General features: G+C 46.1%; 1 protein-coding gene across 5 annotated transcripts in view; it reads right to left on the reverse strand.

Annotated features, from left to right (window-relative positions):
- The window catches only part of Hlf (HLF transcription factor, PAR bZIP family member), a 54,143-nt gene extending 37,121 nt beyond the window's left edge, over nucleotides 1-17,022 (reverse strand). The window contains exons 1-2 of one of the 5 annotated variants that reach the window (XM_048367109.1): nucleotides 16,443-17,022; nucleotides 13,640-13,975 (exon numbers count right to left, since the gene is read on the reverse strand). In XM_048367109.1, coding sequence (XP_048223066.1) covers nucleotides 13,640-13,975; nucleotides 16,443-16,557 — 451 coding nt within the window. In that variant the 5' untranslated portion in view covers nucleotides 16,558-17,022. Of the gene's footprint in view, nucleotides 1-13,639; nucleotides 13,976-14,066; nucleotides 14,428-15,547; nucleotides 15,771-16,442 lie in introns of those variants that run through there. The other 4 variants (XM_048367110.1, XM_048367112.1, XM_048367114.1 and 1 more) reach the window with 4 other exon arrangements.
- Nucleotides 17,023-23,408: the final 6,386 nt, after the last annotated feature.

Below are 23,408 nucleotides of genomic sequence, written 5' to 3' on the forward strand. Positions count from 1 at the left end.
CAGTGAGACATTAAAGCCCAAAGAGGCTGATCACTTAAAGTTATACTTCTAATTAATTGCAGAGTGAGGACTATAAATTAGATCTTTTCATAAATTCTAACAAGCATTAAAGAGCTTATTACAAAGACTGCCCTGCAATTCAAAAACCCACAATTGAGACTCAGAAGATATGAATGACACATGCATGTTAGAAAGATGTTGTTAAACACCAGATGCTAACTCTGAATTAAAACTTACAATGTGGCACTGAGTAGGCAGAACCCAAGATCTTGTTGCTGCTAGAATGTCTAATGTACCTTAACTCTCAGGACAATCCTACGGAGTAGGCCACCACTTCTGGATGTGAAGATGGGGGTTCAGAATGTTTCATGGCTTCCTAGGGAATTTCTGGCTTCAAATCCAACCTAGTTTGCCAACTGAGGGGCCAGCCATGATAGGTGGATGCTATTAGGCCGTATTTCCCTGCACATCTTTATCAAAGATTGTTATTTCTGCCTTGATAATGAATTCATCCTGAATTCCATGGTTCCTGGCTACTGAGATACGCCCAACTTGATTTCTAGGCTTCCTGTAGTCAGTATAGAGGGACTGGTAGAGGTGAAAGAGAAAGCCAGACCGAGAGACAGAGACAGAGAGACCAAGAACATATTTTGGCAATGTATTCAAATCTCTTACAACAGCCTAAATCTTGGGTATTGTTATCATTTCTAATATGAGTTGATTCTCTACAATCTCTTCTTGAAAGTGTTTAGCATCATCCTGGCTTAAACACCTCATGGGTATGGCTATGATTTTGCACTGCAGTGAGCTGATTTAAACCTTAGAGTATCATACCTATTCTTTTATTTAAGAGAGAGAAAGAGAGAGAGAGAGAAGCACAGAGGTACCTAATATGATATAAAAATATCCCAGGAGAGTGCAAGTTGGAATTAAACAGTCTCTCAGCTGGAATTAGGAGAGAAAACTTGTCTGGCTGATTTTTCTGTACTTGGTAATTCCCTGAGACATCTGTGCCTTTAACAGCCTTCTCCTAGCAGCCCCTTATGTACAGTATATGACTTACTGTATGGAGATCAGGCCAAGAAGCCCAGAGCTCTAAGCTGGTGGAAAGGCAAAATCATTTCACATTACTCCCTTTTCTTTAAGTCAACCAACTTCTTGTTGCCTACTTTGGATTTGTCTTCTAAGCAATCTACTTTTGTGTTCTCTATTCTCTTATGTTTCTACTCTACTTCAAGAGAAGGATCTGATATTTCTTTTTTTCCTAGCCGAAGCCCTCTACCTGCTACTTTTCCATCCTATGCTGGTGGGAGCGCTGGAGAGACTCACATGAGAGGGTGCAGAGCTCATTGCTTCTGCCAGCAATGCAGACCCACTGTGCTGCCTCTTTCCACCCAACAGACCATCACTGTCAACTTGGGGGAACAGCCACTTCTCTCCTTCAGAAGTGCCCCCCCCCAAAGAAAACTGAAGAAACCCAAGGCACAAATCCTCCAGCACGTGGGAGAGATTAGAGGGCACTAGAGGAAACCTACATAAGCCCCCTATCATTTCTTCCCACTCAAGCTTTTTGGACATGATGTCAGATGTCAGAAGATGAAGTATGGAATGCAGATGAGCCCTCACCCACAAAGCACGTTGATTAGAGAAGCAATCCAGGAAAGTGGGCAGTTGCTGTGGCATGTTGATGGTGACAGTACCGCAGATGCATCTTTCCACGTGTGTAAATACACTGGATGCCATGCCACTCTGCTCCTTCACTGGCTCAAAAGGCAAGGAGGCACCAACCATCATCGCTACAGCACAAGGGCATACTTAAGTGTGCAAAAGATGATGATGAAAGTCAAACAGAAGAAATAGTAAGCGTAGAACAAAGTGATGAAAACACCATGTACTTGCGTTACAGATACCATCTTATTTCCTCCTCTGAGTCCCGAGAAGCAGGTGTTCTCACTCCCTCTTACAATGCAGGATACAAAGGTATTCCACAGTCGATCAGTGGCCAAAGCAAGATTTAAGCCAAGGCCAGACTTTTACCACCACATTATACTGCTTCTCATGAGGACCAGGAGATGACTGAGGGAGTGGCCCTGATAGGTGGACTATTTCATTAGTAAAAGGCAAGCAAAGACTACCACCATTGGTCATTGGTCTATGATATCCTCTCTAACAGCAAGCCAATGGAAAAAAAACAAACGTTCTTTGGGTCCCCTCATGAAACTTAAAGTATGAAAATTGTAAGCTGATAATGGAGGAGGAACTGGTAGAACTAACTCATCAGTATGGCTCTGGGGATGTTAATGCTAATCCAGACACATGAAAAGACATTCTGGTATCCTTCCCCATAGAGCTAATTAGAAAACAAAGCCACGTGGCTTTGAACTATGACCCTCAGCTCTCAGTCTCCTAGCTAGGATTACAGGCATGAGCCACTAGTGCCCTGCTCAATAACTCTCTTTATAAAGAAGAAAAAGAATATTAGATATCACTTTGTTTCACTATCAAGTGGTCATAAAATCCAAGGTCAAGGAAATGTTACTAACACACTAGCCAAAGGGTCGGAAAAAAAACCAGAAAACATGGAGACCCCAAAAGTTTCTTTACTCCTAGTTTGTATAATACTAAAACTTTCTATCATACACATTCAACTGCTAAGGAATACTGTAATTGAATGCCAGTCATTGGCATGTGCTTGGATGAATTTCACTCATATGTTTAAAAAAAAACTTTTATTTTTGACATGGCTGTAAAAATTACTTTAAAAATCATTCACGTGTTACTGGCCACTAAGAAGCATACTTAATGATTCTCAAGCTTTGATTTTTTTTTTTTTTGCCAGTCCTGGGGCTTGGACTCAGGGCCTGAGCATTGTCCCTGGCTTGTTTGCTCAAGGCTAGCACACTGCCACTTGAGCCACAGCACCACCTCTGGCCATTCTCTATATATGTGGTGCTGGGGAATCAAACCCAGGGCTTCATGTATATGAGGCAAGCACTCTTGCCACTAGGCCATATTCTCAGCCCCCGTATTTAACGATTCTATGGGGAGGCACACCAGCCAGCTCTTCCCTGGGAAAAAAAAGTACACGCACATAAAGCAATCAATTGTAATGAAATAGATACTATGAAATTCAGATGAAATCAGTTCTGCAGATTGGTCTTTTCCTTTCCTCAGAAACTCTACCAAGGCTTTTCTATCTTTGAATTTTATGTTACGTGCTTTCCCTTGGTAAATCTCTAGCTGGCCTTTGAATTTTGTAAAGCACTGCTATCCTGATTGGATCTGAGATCTCCTTGCCTTCTGCAGAGAAGCCTGTGAGATAGCCTTCACTGATACTAAGCCCTTATCATAATGAATCCATCTTAAGGTGAATTAAGTCTTCTGTGTTAGCCAGATGGGGCTGATGGACTTGGCTTGCCAATACCCTTTACAGAATCTTTCTATCTTGGGGTATTGAGAGCTCTGTTCTGGGTAATCTGATTACTTTGTACCTAGATGATCTTGTTCATCTGGTTTATAGCACTGATTCCCATTGGCATGCTTCCCCCCAGCAAATCTTTGCCTTCTCCATTCTGTTCAATTTAAGAGCATTCACTATGCATGAGCGGGTTAAGCCCAGTGTGTTTAACCCTTTCCATTAAGAGCAGCAGCCTTGAGAGAACCACAGTGAATCTTCTGTGTTCCTGTGTCTGGGCCTGGGTTCCTCAGCAAAGATATGGGAGCAGATTGTTACCCAGAGCTAATTAGAAAAGAAAGCATTGCTCTTCCCCACTCAAGGTTCGTCTGCCAAAGCATTTATTTCTGCCGATCCATTTATGCAATTCTACTTTCTGCGAGAACATTTTGTCATGGATGATTTAATGTTGTGGGTCCCTGGAGCATCTTTCTATAGCTCTGCACTCTTTGTTTTGAGGAATCAAGGTTCCCCAGGGCAAGACTGAAGAGCCAAGGGGGGGGGGGGCAGGGCAGTAATTAGACACAAGCCGTGTCTCATTATAAGACCCCCTCTATGTTTCAAAGCATTTTTCCAATGGCTAACAATAATAATAATGATTCCAGATTAAACTTCTAAAAACAAAACTTTTCGGGACTCAGTGTGACAAAGGAGCTGCGAGGAGCTGGGTAGTTTTTTCAGGGGAGGAAATGAGACTGGGTAGGTAATGAGGTAAGACAGTTAAGAAGAAGGAAGACAAGCATTTTAGGAATTTTCACCTCACTCGTGGACTTGGTATCCATCAGACACAGACACAACAGAAACAAGGACTGTCATTTCTCCCCTAGCAGACGCACAGCTCTTGCCAACATTCCTGTGACTGTCTACTGTATGTAGCTGGAGGTGGAACTGTATGAGTCGTCTTGTTTTGTATCTAAATGAATTGGCTTGGGTTATAGCAACTCTTCTGGTCCCTGGTAATACCGTCTGATACCAGAGCACACCTCAGAGGGACTTGAAGAAATCATTTCATGAGTGTGACATTCAACAGCACCCTGCCCCATCTCCTCCCCCAATCTCTTTCCTCTAACAGCACCCCCAATACAAAATACACACACAAACTCTCTCTCTTCTCTCTCTCTCTCTCTCTCTCTCTCTCACACACACACACACACACACACACACACACAATCTGAGCATGCTTGACAAGTCCCTTCCTTTGTCTCTTGAGAGTAAAATTAATAAGCTGGCAAGAAACTTGGTGAAGTATTTTTAGCTTGATATTGCTGCTGCAGGTACTCTCATGATCCAGTACTATTTGTGTTACTGAGGTCTTCACCCTCCTCTGCACATGTGTGTGTACTCACACTTGTGTGCATGTGTGGGTACGTGCACACCACACACAAACACACACACAGAGTACACTCATAAAAGTTGGTTCAATATACTTGTTTGCAAACCCAGTAAGCCGTATAAAATAGAGGCATTTAAAAGCAATGAATGCTAATGGGTTGAGTTTATTAAAATCTATTTCTAACTCTCATGAGACCAGTCCTGCTTTTTGGATTTTTAAATCCAAAACCCTGCAAATCTCTCCAACTACTTTCTTGCCAAAGAGTATTTCCTCCCATCATGAAAATTATGGGCTTTATAAGTGAAACCTAAACCCTGTGTTTTGAAATTACTTCATCTAGATCATTAGAACATCGTGTTTTGAAAAGCTGTTTGATGTTCGGGGGGAGAGTATTTATTTTGAAAATAATAAAAATAAGGAAATCCTGGCTTGCCAGAGGAAACTATTGCCAGGTTTCTAAAAATGTTTCAAATCTAACCTTGAACCCAAATGGAAATATCCACATGCTACTTCCCCGTTCAATACCCTTCAGTGGCTCCCCACTGCCTGCTGGACACAGTTCCAGCTCTGCACCCTGGTACTCAAAACCAGCATCAACCTTTCTGCCCTTCTCTCTGCCTCCCTCAGGTGAATGTTCTGCATAAGCCAATCAGATACATGCATTGTTTCCTACACACCCTGTGGGCATTCCTGCTTCTACAACTTAGTAGTCTCTTGCCTACCCACCTACTCGGCTCTCATACCTCTCCTGAGGCCTCAGACAACATCTGGCTCTTTTAAGAAACTGCAAACCAGGAACCCCTGCCCTGAGCAACGGTGGCTTCCTGTGAGAGCTGGCAATTCTCATGGTCTGGACTGTTTTCTTATTTAGGGGTTGGTTGTTTTTTGTTTTTGTTTTTGTTTTGGGCCCACTTTCTTGATGAACCCTTAGCCCCCTCCTCCTTCCAATGGATACTATAGACCTCTACATACTTGTCACTTGACACTGAAAAGAGGCTTGTTCGCCTACCAGAACTCTCTTCCCCAGGAAACGGCCATGTCCTTGAGCTCAGCAGTCATATCGTATCCTGGTCTGTCTCCCTCATGGTACACAAAACACAAACTGAGGCTATTGTTAGAGTCATCCACATCACTCTTGGCCTCCCACAGCCTTCCCTCTATTTCATTCTAACTGCGATACCACTACTACAGAAAAGTAGCAGAAATGACTTGTGAGAAAGGTTAGCTCACTCTAGGCCGGGGGGGGGGGGGGGGGACACTAGATTGCTTTATTGTACCTTCACTGTGGAAGAGTCACCTTCACCTAGCAAGGATGTCATCTTGCAGATAAGGTTCAGTGAAGGTTCAGAAAGTTGAAAGATTTACCCCCATGAACAAAAGACAACTTGCAGGAAGGAGAAATGATTCTTTTAGAATGCGTATGCAAAATCTTGCTTATAAACAAGAATCTGAATTAAGTCTCCTTTCTTCTTTCCTAACACCACAAGCTGCCTCTGTAGTTTCCTGATACCTGAGGTCATTACATTGCCTTCTAGTATCATTGTTACTAAAAATTCAATCAGGGGCTGGGGATATGTCCTAGTGGCAAGAGTGCCTGCCTCATATACATGAGGCCCTGGGTTCGATTCCCCAGCACCACATATACAGAAAATGGCCAGAAGTGGCGCTGTGGCTCAAGTGGCAGAGTGCTAGCCTTGAGCAAAAAGAAGCCAGGGACAGTGCTCAGGCCCTGAGTCCAAGCCCCAGGACTGGCCAAAAAAAAAAAAAAAAAAATTCAATCAGAGCACCAATGGGTGAATTGAATAACAATCCTTTCACAGAAGATATCTAAGCAGGAACTTCTTCACACTGCATTGTTTGCTTGATGGATAGAAATGAGGAAGGGTGACAGGTAAACTACCAACAGGCACCTAAAACTCAGAGGCTAAGCGTAGAACAAGCAGGACTACGCAGGGAAGCAGAGTTCTTTGTTGGCTAGGAAGGGAACATCTCAGGACTCCAAGGTCAGGGTGAGGTCCTCCATGAGAAATGGATGGCACACATGCTGCTGACAGAAACTGCTATGGAGCACTTACTGTAGGCCAGGTGCTGTGCCTAATCGCCCTACATAATCCATGTGTACTGGGTCACACGAAGAGATCCTATGATTACTCTAGAGTTTTCCCCCATGGGAAAGCAGAAGGTTGGACCACTTAAATGACTTTCCTGGGATCGTGAACAAGCCTAGAAATAGCCGTATCAGAATTCGCACTCCAAGAGGTCTGTTTACTGGCTTCTGTGGTCTGAAAGGCATCACCACACTGCCTAGAGAGCTGTGTGCCTCAAACACAAGCACGTGACTATGAGGGGGCCATGCTGAGCCTGGGTGGTCAGGCCTAGCAGGTCTTGTGGTCAAACAATGGTTCTGTGGGCTTCAGGTCAAAGACAGCTGCTGGGGTGGAGCCAAATATAATAAATAAATAAATAATACTCAATGTAATCAGTAGCCCTCTGCACCCCTTAATGAACCAAACACAGACCCTGAAACCACCCTGTTCTTCTCCACAACAATTTCCACCTTCTCCCTTCCCCTATCCTTCCTCTGCCTCCCATTGTCAACTGCTGAGACATAAAAAAAAAAAAAAAAAGATTCCTGGGTAACAGTGATCCGAGCTGGTTGGGAGCGAGGTGTCTGAGAAATCCAGTAAATCATGGCTGTCTTCTCACTCTGAGCTTTCTGCATTAGGATTATATCAAGGTTCCCACCCATCCCCCCTTCCCTCCCTCTCCTACCTTCTTTCCCTGTCCTCCACCTAATTCTGTCTTTCTAGCGCTATTTTTCTAGTCTGGTAGGCACAGTGCTGAATTGGAAAGACACTGCCAAGACCCTTTGGCAGGAGCTGGCTGGCAGGAATCCTGCCCACCACGGTGGTGCAGAGAAGACAGGGCCTCTAGGCAGAAGGGCAAGAAGAAGGCTGGGATTGGGGTCCAGCTTAAAGGCTGGACAGAACAGGTTTCATGGGCCTATCGGCTGCCCACTGGAGCTTAGCTTTCTCCTGCCAGGGTAAGGATTACAGTTGTGTGCTGGTACTTACCACGGTTCCCTGGGAAGAGAAGCCAGAGTGGCGGCGGCGGGAGGGGTGAGGGAGGTGTTGGAGATGAGAGAAGGCAAGCCAGCACACCGCCCGGAGTTGGGTAAACTCCATAGGGCACAGCCACGTGCCTGGAGCAACACAGTCCTGCAGGCAGCCAGCCAGGTTTCCAGGGCTCCCACAAGAGCTTGGGGGTGTGGGGTGGGAGGGGGCTGGGCACCAAGTGAGTGGCTGTTTCCACACTAGCAGAACAAGAGTTGCTAACCTAGAAGCAATTCTGCTGGGTTAACATCAGGAAAGTGCTTTGACTTAACCCAGAACGAAAAGAAAGGTCAAGTCAACTGGACAGAATAAGTGTTTGGCATGCTGGGTAGGGATGGGGGGAAAAAGCCTATCCCAGTTTTGCAGTGGGAAGAGGACAAGATAAACAAATCTAGACATGGAGAGTGGGGGCCTGGGAACACACTCATTCTCTTCCCTGATCACAAGCCACTGCTCTCTAAGGGCACCACGCACAGAGCATTTCCATGCTGGGTACCATAGTGCCCAACCTGGCCATGCTTTATCTTCTGATAAATAAGTCTCCCCCATGGCAGAGAGACTTTTATCATTGACAATCTACTGATGAGTAAACTGAGGCTTAAAGAGACTAAGAAATGCAAAGGTGAGGATAGGATGAAAACCTCAGCTCTACTTGAACCCCACTGAAGCTCCTCCGAGCCCAGGGCCAACATTCTTACTACCAAGTTGCCCTGCTCTCCATTCTTGTCTCAAAATATCTCTTTCCAGGGGCTGGGGACTGCTATGCTTTGATGGGAGCAGCATGGCCTAAGCAAGATAACAGAGTGAGCCTGGCCTGCACGGGCCTTTGGTGGAGAGAGCAAATAATGCCAAGGCACAGAAAATCATTTGCCTCCCTCTCTAGAACAAAGTAGACTCTGTCTCTCCCCTTCAGGAGCCCTTTCATCCTGAGCAATGAGAAATTTCTGAGATATCTTAGGTGCCATGGCCCAGCCCCTCTGATTCACAGGGCTCCCAACCTGCTCTGTATTCTGCCATGTGTGAACTCCAGGCCCTCCAGGGGAGTTTCTCTGCATGACAAGGAGAAATCCTCTTGTCTCATAGGCCTGCCCACAATCCCCTAACCTCCAGCACAGAGACCACCTCCGTTACTGCACAGGTCCCCAGTTACCAAAACTTGTCACCAAGGACAGTCAGTAGAAAGAAGACAGAAGTTCGGCAATACCAAGGTACAGCAGTTCACTCCAGCCCCCTTTTCTTCTGTTCTCCTCTTCACATTCCACCCCATAGAAGGGTTTCAATCTACTCGGCGCCCAGCCTTCACCATAACCCAATCTCTAAGCACAGAACATGACAGAGAACCTTCTTAGTTCTCAGATGAAAATGGGCCTAAACATGGTAGGATTCCCTTAAGCTAGTCAAAGGGGGAAAAACAAAAACCCCAAGGAAATGATTTCAACTAGCTTTGTAAGCATGTGATATAAAAAGGCATGTGCCTTTGTCTACTATAGATGGCTTTCCCTAAAGGGACAGCTGTCCTCAAAGTAATCACTCAATTCTCATGGCAAACAGATTCTTATTTTTCCCAGTATCCAACACACACACACACACACACACACACACACACACACACACACACACACCCCACCTCCAGGAGCATCTCCACCTGCCACCTTCATATAATAATATCTTCAGAGCAAACAAAGGAAGTCTTCCCATCCCTGCTGACCTAATCACTGCCTGAATCCTGAACTCAGAGGCTGGGAAGTCTCTGCGGGTGGCTTTAGCACCCCAAAACTCACCCATTCTACCCTCCATGGAGAAGGTGGCCCAGAAAACCCAACACTCACACCATCACCACTTCAACTTCCCATGGATCCCTAGAGTATGCCTTCAGAGAAAATTTATGATTTCTTTTAAGAGTTAACTCAGTTTGTTGATCAGGCAGCTAGACAGAGGAGGAGGGAGTATACAAAATATGAAAGGGACCCGGAAGAGCAGTCATAGCAAATAGCTTTTGAAAACTCACAAAACTGCTCACCTTGTTACCCTCAAGACATCCTTGGAGTAGACTTGGTTTATGCAGAAGGTGTCACTCTCTGGCTTGATTGCCTTTCAACTAGGCAAGTAGCATTAAGGATGCAGTCCTATTGACCATACCTGGAGAGATGTGTGTTGAGAAAGCATCTGAGAACAAATGTTCGGGGACCTATTCTGCAACTGTCTCCTTGTTGGCCTGGTGGTCATTTAGCTTTATCAACTAAATAAGATATGTAATGATGCTCCTATCAATATATTTTTTCTTCCTGGGAACCTAATGGTTGCTTGACTTTTCTCAAAGTCTTACTATAAAGTACCCTAAGAGATCAAAAACACCCATTGGTGTAACAGGATCCTGAATGAAGTATGGATTTTTCTTTCCACGTTCAAGGTCCACAGTCTAGACCACTGGTTTTCAACAGGTAGTGAATTTATCCTCAGGGGACATTTGCAAGTCTCTGGAGATATTTCTAGTTGTCACATCTGGAGGGTAAGGGCCAATGGCACCTCAGGGACAGAAACAGGAACATTACTAAACATTCGACACTGCACAGCACGGGGTCCCACAGGACTTAACCAGACATGCATAGTGCCAGGGGAGAGAAATTCTCATCAAGATTGAAATGTACAATTCCCAGAATATTCATGGCTTGCAATCTGTGTTCTTCTTTTTGTGAGGACTTGCTTTCCTCAAGATTTATTTGGTATTTCTATTCTGGCCACTCCTGTGAGCTATAGAGAACAATTGAGAGTTCTCTCCTTTTGGAGGTTTACTTGTAACGCATATCCACCAAGTTCATATCCCGTAGAAATTCATTTCACATGAGAAGCCTCATCATGGTGACCACAGAGTGAACAGCAGGGCAGGATTTTATCTGTTTGGCATTTGAAGTCGAGCTTTAACTTTTCTCCTTTGATGTGCGGACTATCATTGGGTTTTCAATTCAAAGAAGAAAATTATTATTTTGAAGTGACTTTTCTTTTTTTTTTTTAAAGAGAAGCCAGGCCATGCTGGCTCACATCTATAAATCTTAGCTACTCAGGAGGCTGATAGCTGAGGATCGTGGTTCAAAGCCAGCCCAGGCATGAAAGGCTCTTATCTCCAATTAATCATAAAAAAAAAAAGTAGAGCTTTACCTCAAGTGGTAGAGCACTAACCTTGAGAAAAAAAACAAAACCCTCAAACAGTACTCAGGCCCTGAATTCAAGTCCAGGATTGGTATACACACACACACACACACACACACACACACACACACACACACACACACACTTAAATTAGAAGATTATTTCCAGACCTTCAGTGTTTGCCTCTAGTAAAATGACATCCATTAAAATGATGGGATTTGGGCTGAGGATATGGCCTAGCAGCAAGAGTGCTTGCCTCGTATACATGATGCCCTGGGTTCAATTCCCCAGCACCACATATACAGAAAATGGCCAGAAGTGGTGCTGTGGCTCAAGTGGCAGAGTGCTAGCCTTGAGCAAAAAAAAAAAAAAAGAAGCCAGGGACAGTGCTCAGGCCCTGAGTCCAAGCCTCAGGACTGGCAAAAAAAAAAAAAAAAAAAAAAAAGCTGGGATTCCTTGTTATGGTTAGCAGCAACCCCGGGCTGTTCCAAGGATGCAAAGGTCACTAATGAATACAGATTCTAAGGAGCCCAAATGACTTAAGCTCAAATTCCCAAATCCTGACTTTTGACTCTCAGTAGGAAAACCCCAATCCAGCAACTACTGAGCAAAATCTCTCCATATTTATCTCTAGAGGAAGGTTCTACCTGGCACCTCATGGCCTTAAGGTGACAGTGACTGGAATCAATGATAACATTTGGCACAGCTATAACAACCACCACAATCATGCCCATTAATGAAACAGTACTAGCACTGGTCAGTGACCCTGTAACCTCTATTATTTCCACTATAACCTCATCAAATAAAATACTACCCTTCACAAAGGCCAACAGAGGCTCTAAGGTGTTACACATCATTTTCTAAGGGCACACAGTTATGAAGTAGCAAACGAAAGGCTGGCTGGACAGCACAATGAGAGAGGCACCAATGTGTCTGTCTGCTCCCTAGTGTTCTTCCTATCCTCCCTGCCTCCCGTTGTTTCTCACTTGGAAGGGTTATATGCTTCACTGGCTGCCTGTCCTAGGAAGAGCTTAAAGATGGTAGCACCATGCCTTGTACATAGCAGGGGCTATGGTGGACCTATGGAGCCATTATATCCCCTCAAATCTTCAGGGGTGGCTAGAGGTGGAGATTCCATTCCATCAGAACCAGTGGTCTCCAGCTATCAATCAAAGTAGATTTTGGAAAAGAATAGGACAGGTGTGAAAGCCCAGAGACATTTGAAAGGATGAACTTAAACTCCAATACTAATGTACCAAGGCAGCAGTATTCTCCTCCTTCACCTCCCTGCCTTGAATTTAAATCCGGCTCTGTGTGTCACGGAAATTTCTGCATGAGTTGAGGACAGAGTTCAGTAACAATCTCTAACACAAGTCTCACATTGTCCTGCTTTCTGTCTTCCCCTGCAGCGAAGGCCCTCTGCTGGGTGACCTTCCTGTCAATGTATCCAGCGGAATCTTTGTTCCTGGTACCTGTGCACATGCATTGATCTTTCTTCCTGCTCACTGTGCACTCTGGGGTAGGGAAGGAAGGCCTCTGGAGCTGCCTTGGTCCTGTGTTTACCCTGAGCATTTTGGCAATGGGTTTGAAAGCACTTGTCTTTCTAGGTGACAGTTTTATGTTAAACTCAACATCGCGTACAGCCAGCCAACCCTGCAGTCTTGCAAGATTTAATCAAGGCAGACTAAGTGTGATGGACAGGTGAAAATGAAAACAACATGCACATAGATTGGTTTGCAGGAATAGTGACTAGAGAAAGATGCTGTCTGGTGCTAAGGACGAAGCTAAATTTTGGTTAATTGGAGAGCCTGCTTTGAAATTATCGCTCTTGGTCAATCTCCAAACAAGATGCAGAGGGTGGGGGAGAGACAGCACATTCAGCCCCACACCCCTGCTTATGTTTTTCCCCCTTCAGGCCACACAAGAATAAATGTAGCAAAATGTTACAGGTAGTCCAACCAAATCATCCAGCAAGATCCTATTATTTATAGGTTGGCAGGATGAGGGTAGGGAGCAAGAGGAGCCAGTGCTATTAGGGAAACCATTCATGACAGACGGGTATCTCTTAAACTGCACGGTTTGGATCAGCTGTATCTGAAGTCCATGGAGAGCTGGTTAAAAATGCATCTTAGCTGGGAGCTGGTAGCTCACGCCTGTAATCCTAGCTACTCAGGAGGCTGAGATCTGAGGATCATGTTTCAAAGCCAGCCAGGGCAGGAAGGTCCAGGAAACTCTCATCTCTAAGTAACCACTAGAAAACTGGAAGTGGAGCTGTGGCTCACAGTGGTAGAGCGCTAGCCTTGAGCAAAAAAATAGAGCCCAGGGACAGTACCCAGGCCTGGAGTTCAAGCTCCACGACAGATGAAAAATAAAATAACATAAAATTAAAATGCATTTTCCTGGGCCTGGAGAAAAGGAAAACCTTTTTTTCTAAGGGTGGCACCTTGGAGTCTGTATTTAGCTGTCAAAGCACAGTGGAGCAGATGTTACTCTCTAAGAACGCGGGTAAGTATTAAGACCTCCACTCCATCTTCCCTCCCCGCCCCTGTCCTCCATCCACCCCATCCGCAAGGAGAGCACTTGTAAGTTTACCTGGTCTGATAGGGCTCTGCATACAGTTGGGGGATGGGAGGCCCTGGTGAAGGGGTGCAGGGGGCCGACTGCTGAGGTCCATGACACAGGGGGCAGCTGCAGAAGCGGGCTGCAGCCCTGGAGGGTGAGGGCTGTGGTCATGCTGAGACGGGCTGGGGGGGATGCCATTTTCCGACAAAAACTCCTCCAAGTCCATGTATTCCAACTGGAAAGTATCTCCGTCATAAGGGAGCGTTTTGTCCCATAAGGTAGGCCCCAAGAACGCCGACTGGGGTACTGTTGGGCTGTTGCTCTCATCATCCAGCTTCTTTTCCTTATCTTTGTCTTTGCCAAACGCTGCAGAACAAGAGGGAGAGTTGGACTTTTATTTACCAAAGTGGGGGGGGGGGACATAAAGAGAAAGTGTTGTTCTTTCAGCAACTCAAACTTGGGTTACAACACTGCTTCAGGTCGGCTGGCTGCTGGCTTTTGTGGATGGAGAGTTAAAGTTCAAGCAGGACAAGGATCTCTGCCTGTTTTTCAACCTCTTCCTATTTACTTTGGAAAGAAAGCACTAGTCTGTGGCACAGGGCTAGCCGCTGCTCTAGGATAAAAACAAGGGAGACAGGGAGACAGTCTTCAGGGCATTCTTTAAAGAGGTAAAAGTCCGAGATCTGCCACAGGAAAATGATACCTGCTGTTATGTGCAATGAGGGTGATTTGTGAAGAAAATTGCCAGTCACAGGGTTTGATTTAACTTTCAGAAATGGATTGCAATATCAATATGAGATTTAAACCTACAAGCCAAAAAGTTGTTGGAGGGCTTGGGGGTTTTGTGGGGAGGGAGGGTTGGTTGTTTGTGTCTTTTATGTAAGGACTCACTATGTAGCTTGGGCTGCTCTGGCATTACAGGGTTCTGGCATTACAGGCATCCACCATGCTTGGTTTGAGCTGATGCTCCTAAGCTTAATAACACAAGGACAGAAGGGTCCTGAAGAGCCTTCTTCGATACTACCCATTGAGGACCTACTCTATGCAGAGTTCTCCCTATATGTTAACTCAAAATTACTGCACTTAACTTACAAAAGGGCAGCAAACCCCCACATTCTCCCACTCCCTTCCTTACAAGGAAGACCCAGAGGCTCTTAGGCTTGGAAGAAACCAGGGAAGGAAATAAAAAGAGAACTTTCTGAGGAGCATATGTTTGTTTTGAAAGCCACTGGGACATTTGTATTCCTTTAAACAGACATAAATAGGAAAATAAATAAGTAGTGTTTTCTTCTCTCTCTTCCTTAAGTACTACCCGATTCACATGCACTAATTATATATCTGCAATGGAGAAGCGGGGTTGTGGGGGAAGGTGAGCAGCTATTTCACATACCTATGATGGAGGTAGGCAGCTATTTCCTACCTGGAAATAGCGCTCATCAGATAAGATCTTTACCAGGAAGGAGCTTTGGATTTTGTCAGTTCTAGTACTCAGGTGTGGGTGGAATCTGGGATTAAGGAATTTGCTTCTAAATCCCCTCCACTCCCCTGCACCCCCAGAAAGAAACACAGCCTCCACTGCCATCCACCCTAACCTTCCACTATCTCATAGGAGAATTAAATTATTTCCACCAATGCAAAAGCCAGCCAGCAGCCCCTTCCTCCCAAACAGTCTTAAAAAAAAAAAAAAGAAGAAGAAGAAGAAATCCACCATCTGCAGACGGCAAACGAAACACCCCCAAGTTCTGCCATGCAACAGGTTGTTATCCCTTTCCCATGCAAGCACATTTGCAAGTACACCTCCCCAGTGAAATCATCTATACACACACACACACACGCACGCGCGCGCACACACACACGGGCAGGATGATTCTCGCATTTGCAACTGTGATTCCAAAAGCATAAACCCCAACCCCGCATCCTCCAGACCCTATGGCTCACTTCCAAGCTTCCCGTCCGGGTCCTCACTCTGCTCTTGCTTCTAGACAAGGTTACCCCAGGGAAAGGTTTTTGTGGACTTACCAGGAAAGGGCTCACGCAGACGGAGAGGCTGCTGCGCGGTTACACGTGAGCCTGCTCCGCGCTCCCTTCCCACTGCGCGGAGGGGGAAAGGCACCCGGAAAAAGTGCCTGCGGCGGTAGGCGTGCTCAGCTTGCTTCTGGGGAGGTGGGGAGACCGCCCTCCGCCCCCCACCAGCGCCCCCCCCACCTCTTTCTCAATGGCCCTGCAGGCGGGCTCAGGTGTCTCAGCTCCCAACCGCTTGAGTTCCCAAAACAAAACAGCAACCGAGGCACGCACACCGTTCCCATAACCAGGCTCGCTCCGAGAGACAACCCCCCTCCCCACCTTTCTCGAGCCTCCACCCCCTGCCAGACACTCCCCCACCACCCCCTCCCATAGCCCCGATTTCTTCTCCCCAGCTTAGGAGACCCCTGCTCTTTCGCTGGTTATTTCAACCGGGTTATTCCAGGCCACCACGGGGACCTGTCAAGTTCACACCCGACCTGGGCTGCAGGCGCGGGGACCCCGGGACCCCGAGAGGCTGAGCCATGGTCCTCAGTGTAATTTTAAATACAGCTCAGGAAAGAAAGGACACCCCCCCCAACACACACACACACACACACACACACACACACACACACACACACACACACACTCCCGATTTATTATTACTGAGAAGAAAGGAGGGAGGAGGGGTGAGCGCCTTCATTTCATCCCAGACGGGTTGGGGCGCGGAGGGAAGGGGGGAGGACCGACGCTCCAGCCCCAGCCAGGGTTCGTGTGCAGATAGGGGTGTGGGGGGGACCCCATCCCAGAGCGGGGCGGCCGCGCTCACCGTCTTCGTGGTGGAGGGGGAGCTTCAGCGGGTTCTCCAGCAGAGACCTGAGCACGCCGTAGGGAGGCGGGATAAAGGTGGGGTTCAGGGGGAGCTGTCGGGACATTTTCTCCATGGCGACGCACTGAATTTTTTTTTCTTTAAAAGAAGATGAAGATGATGATGAAGAAGGAGGCCCCCCCTCGCCTTCCAAAATGTTGCTGAGCTTTCCTCCGTCCTTGGCCAAAAAAAAAAGTACTGGTTTTCAAAGCGGCGGAGATGAGGAAAAGAAAAAAAAATCGCTTAAATGTTTACAAATACATCTGCGTAAAAATATGTTTAAACAACAGCAATTAAAAAATAACTTTGGGGGTTCTCCGTGCGCGCTTGCACGCAGGATGCTCTGGCGGCCACCAGCCGGGCACCAATGTTCCGAGCGTGCAAAGAAGGAAAAAAGATAGAAACGGGAACACGGACACGAATGCACCGGAGCAGAAAGACACCGCTCAGGTCCGAGTCCCGCGTGCCCGCACGGGAAGCTACGCGCGGTCCCACCCCACCCCCCTCCCCGCGCCCGCCGCCGCGGCTCCCGGCGCTCAGCGGCCCCGCAGCGCCCGCCCGCCCGCCCGGCTCAGAGCATCCGGCCGCCCATGTGCCGCGGCCCTGACAAGAGTGACGTCAGGGCCCGCACCGCGCGCCCATAGGCGTGCAGGGGCGTGGCCGCGAGAAGCCACGCCCCAAAGGCCCGCCCCACTCGGCTACCGCTGCGTGTTTAGCGTCGTCGCGCGTATGGATTTTCCTCCCGAACTTTGCAGAGCCAACCAAAAGCTAACCCAGACCTCAGATTCTTTTTTCTCTTTCTTTCTTTCTTTCTTTCTTTCTTTCTTTCTTTCTTTCTTCTTCTTTCTTTCTTCTTTCTTTCTTTCTTTCTTTCTTTCTTTCTTTCTTTTTCTTTCTTCCTTCCTTCCTTTTCTCGCTGTCTCTGGCTCTGTCTGTCTGTCTGTCTCTCTCGCGCGCGCGCGCGCGCGCGCGCCCCCTAACCCCTGCGCGCCCCCTACCCCCCTCCCTCCCTCTCTTTCCTTCCCTCCCTCTCTGTTTCTTTCTTTCATTCTTTCTTTGTCTATCTTGGGGGGAGGGTGTCAAAATTAGAAGAGAAATACTGAATTTGTATCAGTAGTTTTCAACCTGGGAATTTATTGGAGAATTTTTCACAAAAAAAAGATACCAGGGAGCTCTCCAGATCAATTAAAACGCCACCCTTGTTGATGTCCAGGGATCATCCACTTTTAAAGCTCTCTGGGTGTTCCCACAACCACTTCTAAAGAATTCTGTCCTACTAGTCTGAATGAAGTGCAAAGAGTAGTGTGGCAAGGGAATCCACAGGCTAAGCTGCAAGACTTTAATGGGATAGACATTTATTTGCCTTCATGGAAATGTGGGTGGGAAAGAGAGCTGCACAGCCACACAGCACAGAACTTGAGGAATATTTACACTAGGGGAGTAGAAGGAGGCACTTGTGGGAAGATTTTCTTCTTTATTTGGGGACAGGGGTTGTTGTGGGGCTTGAACTGTCCCTGAGCTCTTTTGCTCAAGGCTAGTGCTCTAGCACTTGCAGCCAGAGTGCCACTTCCTATTTGCTGGTGATTATTTGGAAATAGGAGTCTACTCCCTTTCCTGCCAGGGCTGGCTTTGAACTGTGATCCTCAGATCTCAGCCTCCTGAGTAGCTAGGATTATAGGCTTGAGCCACAGGTGCCAGGACAACAAAGAATTTCATAACCGACTCTCCTTAGCACCTGAAGGATGTTCCACCCTCCCCATCCCCAACCTTCATGCACCCTTGGGTGTCTTTGGGCAAGATTCTGACATCACCTAGAGCCCCTGGACAGCAGAGGACCAGCAAGCTGAGCTGGTGCTTTACTTTCCTCTTCCTCCTCCTCTACATTGCCTTGCTAGGACATAAGTCTGTTGATCTGGGGTGGGGTCTGTAATAATGAATGGGCACAGATTAAAGAAAATCTTATTTCTGTGAGTCCTAAGGGCATCTGTGATTCTAGGCTGACCCTGAGGTAGGAAGTAGAGTCTTAGTGGGGTTTATTCCCCTGGAGCTGCTAAAGAGGGTCTATAACGAAGAGGGAGGAGAAGATGGGGGCAATAGAAGAAACCTATAGCTGTGCTGTTTGGATAATAGTGTTATATTACTTTTCATAAGGGACTATCTCTCTCTGGGTAATTCTCAAATGGATGCAGTTCTGCAGATCAGCATGAAACTCGGCCTACATTTATGCCCAGAGATAGAGCCCTTCACAAATGTCCTGTATTTGGGTACTTACATGGACCTTCTGCAGTGTTATGTCACCTAATGCTGAGCTGGTGACATGACAGGCCAGTACCAACCACCATTGGAGAGATGGACTACCACCCATCATTCCGTTATTTCTCATCATTCTGGGTAGGTTCTGCTGACACACTGGCAGGGCTGGCCTTCTCTTTCTTTGAATTTTGTATGCCCTTCCTATGTCCACAGTAGAATCCAAGGTAAGGCCCAACATGCTGTGTCCTTCAAACCGTGGCTTGCTTAAGTATTTCTGGCCAAGGCAAAGGCATGTGGCAGAGCCTTGACTCCGCCTGGAAAGGAAATAGACAAGGCATGGAAGTTGAGTAGTGCAGTTCACTGGGAGTTGCTAAATAAACCTTCTACCTCAGTTGTTCGATTATTCTTTTTGTTGGTGGTGATGGGGGGGGGTGTTGTTCCTGAGCTCTTTTGTTCCTACTTCTCTACCACTTTGAGCCACAGCTCCAATTTGGTTTTTGAGAGGTTAATTGGAGATAAGAGGCTCACAGGGACTTTTTTTTGCCTTGGCTTGTTTTGAACTGTGATCCTCACATCTCAGCCTCCTGAGTAGCTAGGATTACAGGCATGAGCCTCTGGCACCTGGATCATTCAATAATTCTATTTTCATGTGAAGGCAAACGGAATTAGGGAAGTCGCACAGCACATCACTGGGACCCAGATCTTCCAGTCAAAGTTCAACCTATCACTGGTGGAATGTAGGTCTTCTCAGCCATCCATCCCACCACACTTCGATCCAGCTGTGTGTACGGCTCTGAATAGCACACAAAGATGATTCAGAGAGGGGCTGGGAATATAGCCTAGTGGTAAAGTGCTCACCTCCTATACATGAAGCTCTGGGTTCAATTCCTCAGCACCACATATATAGAAAAAGCCAGAAGTGGTGCTGTGGCTCAAGTGGTAAAGTGCTAGCCTTGAGCAAAAAGAAGCCAGGGACAGTGCTTAGGCCCTGAGTTCAAGCCCCAGGACTGGCAAACAAATAAATAAATAAATAAATAAATAAAGCAAAAAAAAAAAAAAGATGAGTCAGAGAGAGTGAGTGTCAGATGTGAGCTCCCTGTTTAGGTGAGGATTTGCCATATGTAACCATAAGGCAATGTTGCAAGGGATGCTTTAACAGGAATGTAGACAGAATAGTGAAGGGGCTTGGGGAACAGATTTGACTTGGAAGAGAATCTTTATGTATCTACCAATTTCTTCTCTCCATGTGTTCACCATTTTGTTTTATTCCCTTCTAGAATGTCCTTTATTCCTGTCCCCATCCCTGACTTATGTCTTTCTGAAACTCTGCCTGCTGGGCGCTCTGGTTTGAAGAACCAGGCTGTTTGACCTTCTTTCAGCCCTCCAGTTGGCTTTGCAAAGGGGTGGGGAATAGCAGAGGCTCCAATGGTGTGGAACTATCCTAAAAACAGGAATGAGCATAGAAAGAAAGATTTTCTTCAAATCAACTTCTGAAGAGATGCCAATGCCAGAGGAGGAGGAAGCCCTTTTCTACTCTGAATTCTGTAAACCAGTCAATTACGAAGGTTTTTATGCAGCCCAGTGGGGGCAAAGACAAAGTGGCCATGTTGGCCCTGGCCCCTCAGGTCTGCAGAAAGGTCTTTGCAGTGTGAGCCTTGTCTGTGTTTCAAATTCTCGGTGGGTGTGCAACCTCGCTGGATGCACAATGCCTGCCCCTGTGCCCTCCTGGGGCCTGGGAGCCTGGGGTGGCTGGAGCTGAGCCCTGGGATTAGGAAGGGCTTTGTAATACCAGTGAGCCAAAGCTCTAGAGGAACCTGTCTGTCCTGTTGCCAGAAGACATCTTTTATTCAGAGAATTAATTTAAAAGTGAAAGGCATCCATATACCTAACCCAGAGGTGTCCCTTTCCTCCTTCCCAAAGCCTCTAAGCAGACACCAACAGGAAACTTGTATTTTCCTTTTGAAGAAAACATAAAGCCCTGAAGACCCTCCAGCCATTCTCCTGGTTCAGAAATAGGCAGAGCAAAACAAAATGTTTGTAGAGAATGCTAAGCTCTTTTTTTTTTTTTTTTCATACAAAGGTCTGCCAGAAGAAACCCAGTATTGCTCGGGTTCATTTGAGTGGCAAAGACCAAGATACATAGGCATAAAAGATTTTTTTCAACCAGCCATGGGTGTGCATTTAAAATGTGAAGCTAACAGGATTCATGCGTGTGTGTAATAGGGAGGAAGATGATGGAAAACTGCACAGAGAAATTGAACATGACTGTGGCAAAGGGAGAGGGAAACAATCAAGGCCAATGTGTAGCAGCAAAGCGAACACAAACTTTGGAGTAGGACTTACTTGATTCCCTGCTCCCATTACTACAAATAGCAACAGCAACCTGAAAAAAAAAATGGAAGATGACATGTTTATTGGGTGCTTAAATATGTGCTGGAGCAGAGTTAAACCTTTCTAATATACTCTTTTTATTTATTACTGGCAACTATTATAAAGTATGTAGCATCATTACCCATAATGTACAGATGTTGACAATGAGGTCCAGAAAACCGAGTGCCTTTCCCTGTCCCTATAAATACTGAATACACATGCAAACTATGAGCTGAAAATAGCTCTGCTTAACTCCAGGGCTGGTGCTCTTCATCTCCATTCAGCTAATGAAAGTCAGACATCTACTCCATGAACTTACTGGATTTCCAACTGGTTCAGATCCTTCCTCTGTCCTGTGACCTTGAATGTCCTCTCAGATCTCAATTTCCTTTGCGTGAAATATAAACTGAGGCCTGTGTTTCCCAGTTTGCAGAGCAGCTAGGAGAATTAAGTGCTATCATGCATATGGAGGCACTCAGTAACCATTTTGAAGGGTAGACAAAGGTGAGGGATTGTTTTGGGATTTTTTTTTTTCATTTCCTGGTTTCTCTGATCCTTCATAGAGATGTTCCCCCTTTCCCTCCAGGTGTCTACCTATCTATTTACCCCCAATGTCAGAGGCTACTTTTCATCTAAACATACACATCATTTTCCTTCTCATTCTTTTCTCTCTTTCACCAGGCAGTCACATTCTGTTGCTTCCAATTACAAAGAAAATACAGTCTGAAGTTTAGTCAAAATCCAAACAGCCAGGAAGTGGATTTGTGGCTCCAGGTGGTAGAGCACTGGCCTTGAGCATAAAAGCTCAGAGACAGTTCCCAGATCCTGATTTCAAGCCCCATGACCAGCCCCCCCCCCCCATAAAAAAGCAAAAAACTGAACAGCAGATTCTAGATTGAATCAGAATAAGGATGGTATGTCTATATCCTATATCATACTAAGGGGTGAAAGATCCAAACTTTGTTGGGTAAGTCACACTTGGAAATTACTTCAAGCCGCCTAGTAAGTACATGTCATGGTAAAGACTTAAGCTATAGACAGGTGGTGTCATTGGGACACAGAATCAAATACTTAGTTTCTCAAGGTCAAGTACTGATCAGGGTTACCAAAACTGACCGACCTTAACCATCTACTCAAATATTATGCCCAAACCTCAGGTGATCAGAGTTTGAATTAGATTAAACAGGAGGAGAAAAAGACCACAGATGTATGGTAAGAGCACACATGCTCTCATGGAACAAACACTTTCACAGCCAATGTGTCCTGCAGACCTGCAAAAGAGCCAGAACAATTATCATTCAGGAATTCAGATTCAACTTCCTTGCATTTATTGGGTCTTCATCCCCAAACCAAGGTTCTGATTTGGCAAAAGGTCACCATCCTCTTACAAGTTTCCTGGGATTTCATGTGTGCCATGTCCTAAGGGATTGGCCAACCTTATGCCTACAAATGAATGTCTTTGTTGGAACATTGGTAATTGAGTCAACTGTGACAAGCTAAGCCTAACCCAAGTGCATGGCATGAACCACATTAGCCTACTATAGTTTTCCTTTAGAAAAAAGAGCTCTTTCTAAGGAAGATGCCAGGTATGTTAAACTTCAAGCAATACTTAAAGATTTGTGTCAGCTGGACAGTGTGTTCTCTGCCCTGTGGGACTGTCCTCTGTGTGAGCTTTCTTGCTCAGCATGAAATCAGAGCAAGAGAAGTGAGTAGGAGAACCAGAATGGCATGGGGCAGAGTCAGCCAGGTGCACAGAGCCTGGTTGACTTCTTTGCCAGGGAAGCAATTATGACAGTGTGGATGTTTTTATCTCGGAGAGTCAGAGCCAGGAGAGAGATGCAGAAGGAAACATCCCGAAGTGGTCTTGTTAGGCCCATGGTGATTTAGACCTTCTTATTCACACATAGATGGGCACCTGCTAAGGTTACTTTCTTACTTTCTGCTCATTATGCCTCACAGGCATTGCCTCCTCTGGTCTTCACACAGTGCTGGAGGCTGCATTCCTCTTAGGGTTCCAATTTTGCTAAGCTCCAAACGCACCATTCCCCATCTGTTAATGCACTTTTTTTTTTTTTTTGGTCAGACAAGGAACATTGAGATGGATGAGCTTTTCAGGAGACCTGCCTTCCTGAACTGACAACCTAGCTGTTCTGTCAATCTTCTAGGCCAGACACACCAGGCTGGATCCTGAGGACGGGAACAAAGAAGAATGCATATGGCCACAGAACCCTTGCAGTCTGAGTGGGGAGACAGCACCTTAAACACCTGTCTGAGGAAGATAGGTACTCTTGATGAATAAGGGGA

The sequence above is a fragment of the Perognathus longimembris genome, chromosome 17 (assembly GCF_023159225.1).
Source record: "Perognathus longimembris pacificus isolate PPM17 chromosome 17, ASM2315922v1, whole genome shotgun sequence".
NCBI lineage: Eukaryota > Metazoa > Chordata > Mammalia > Rodentia > Heteromyidae > Perognathus > Perognathus longimembris.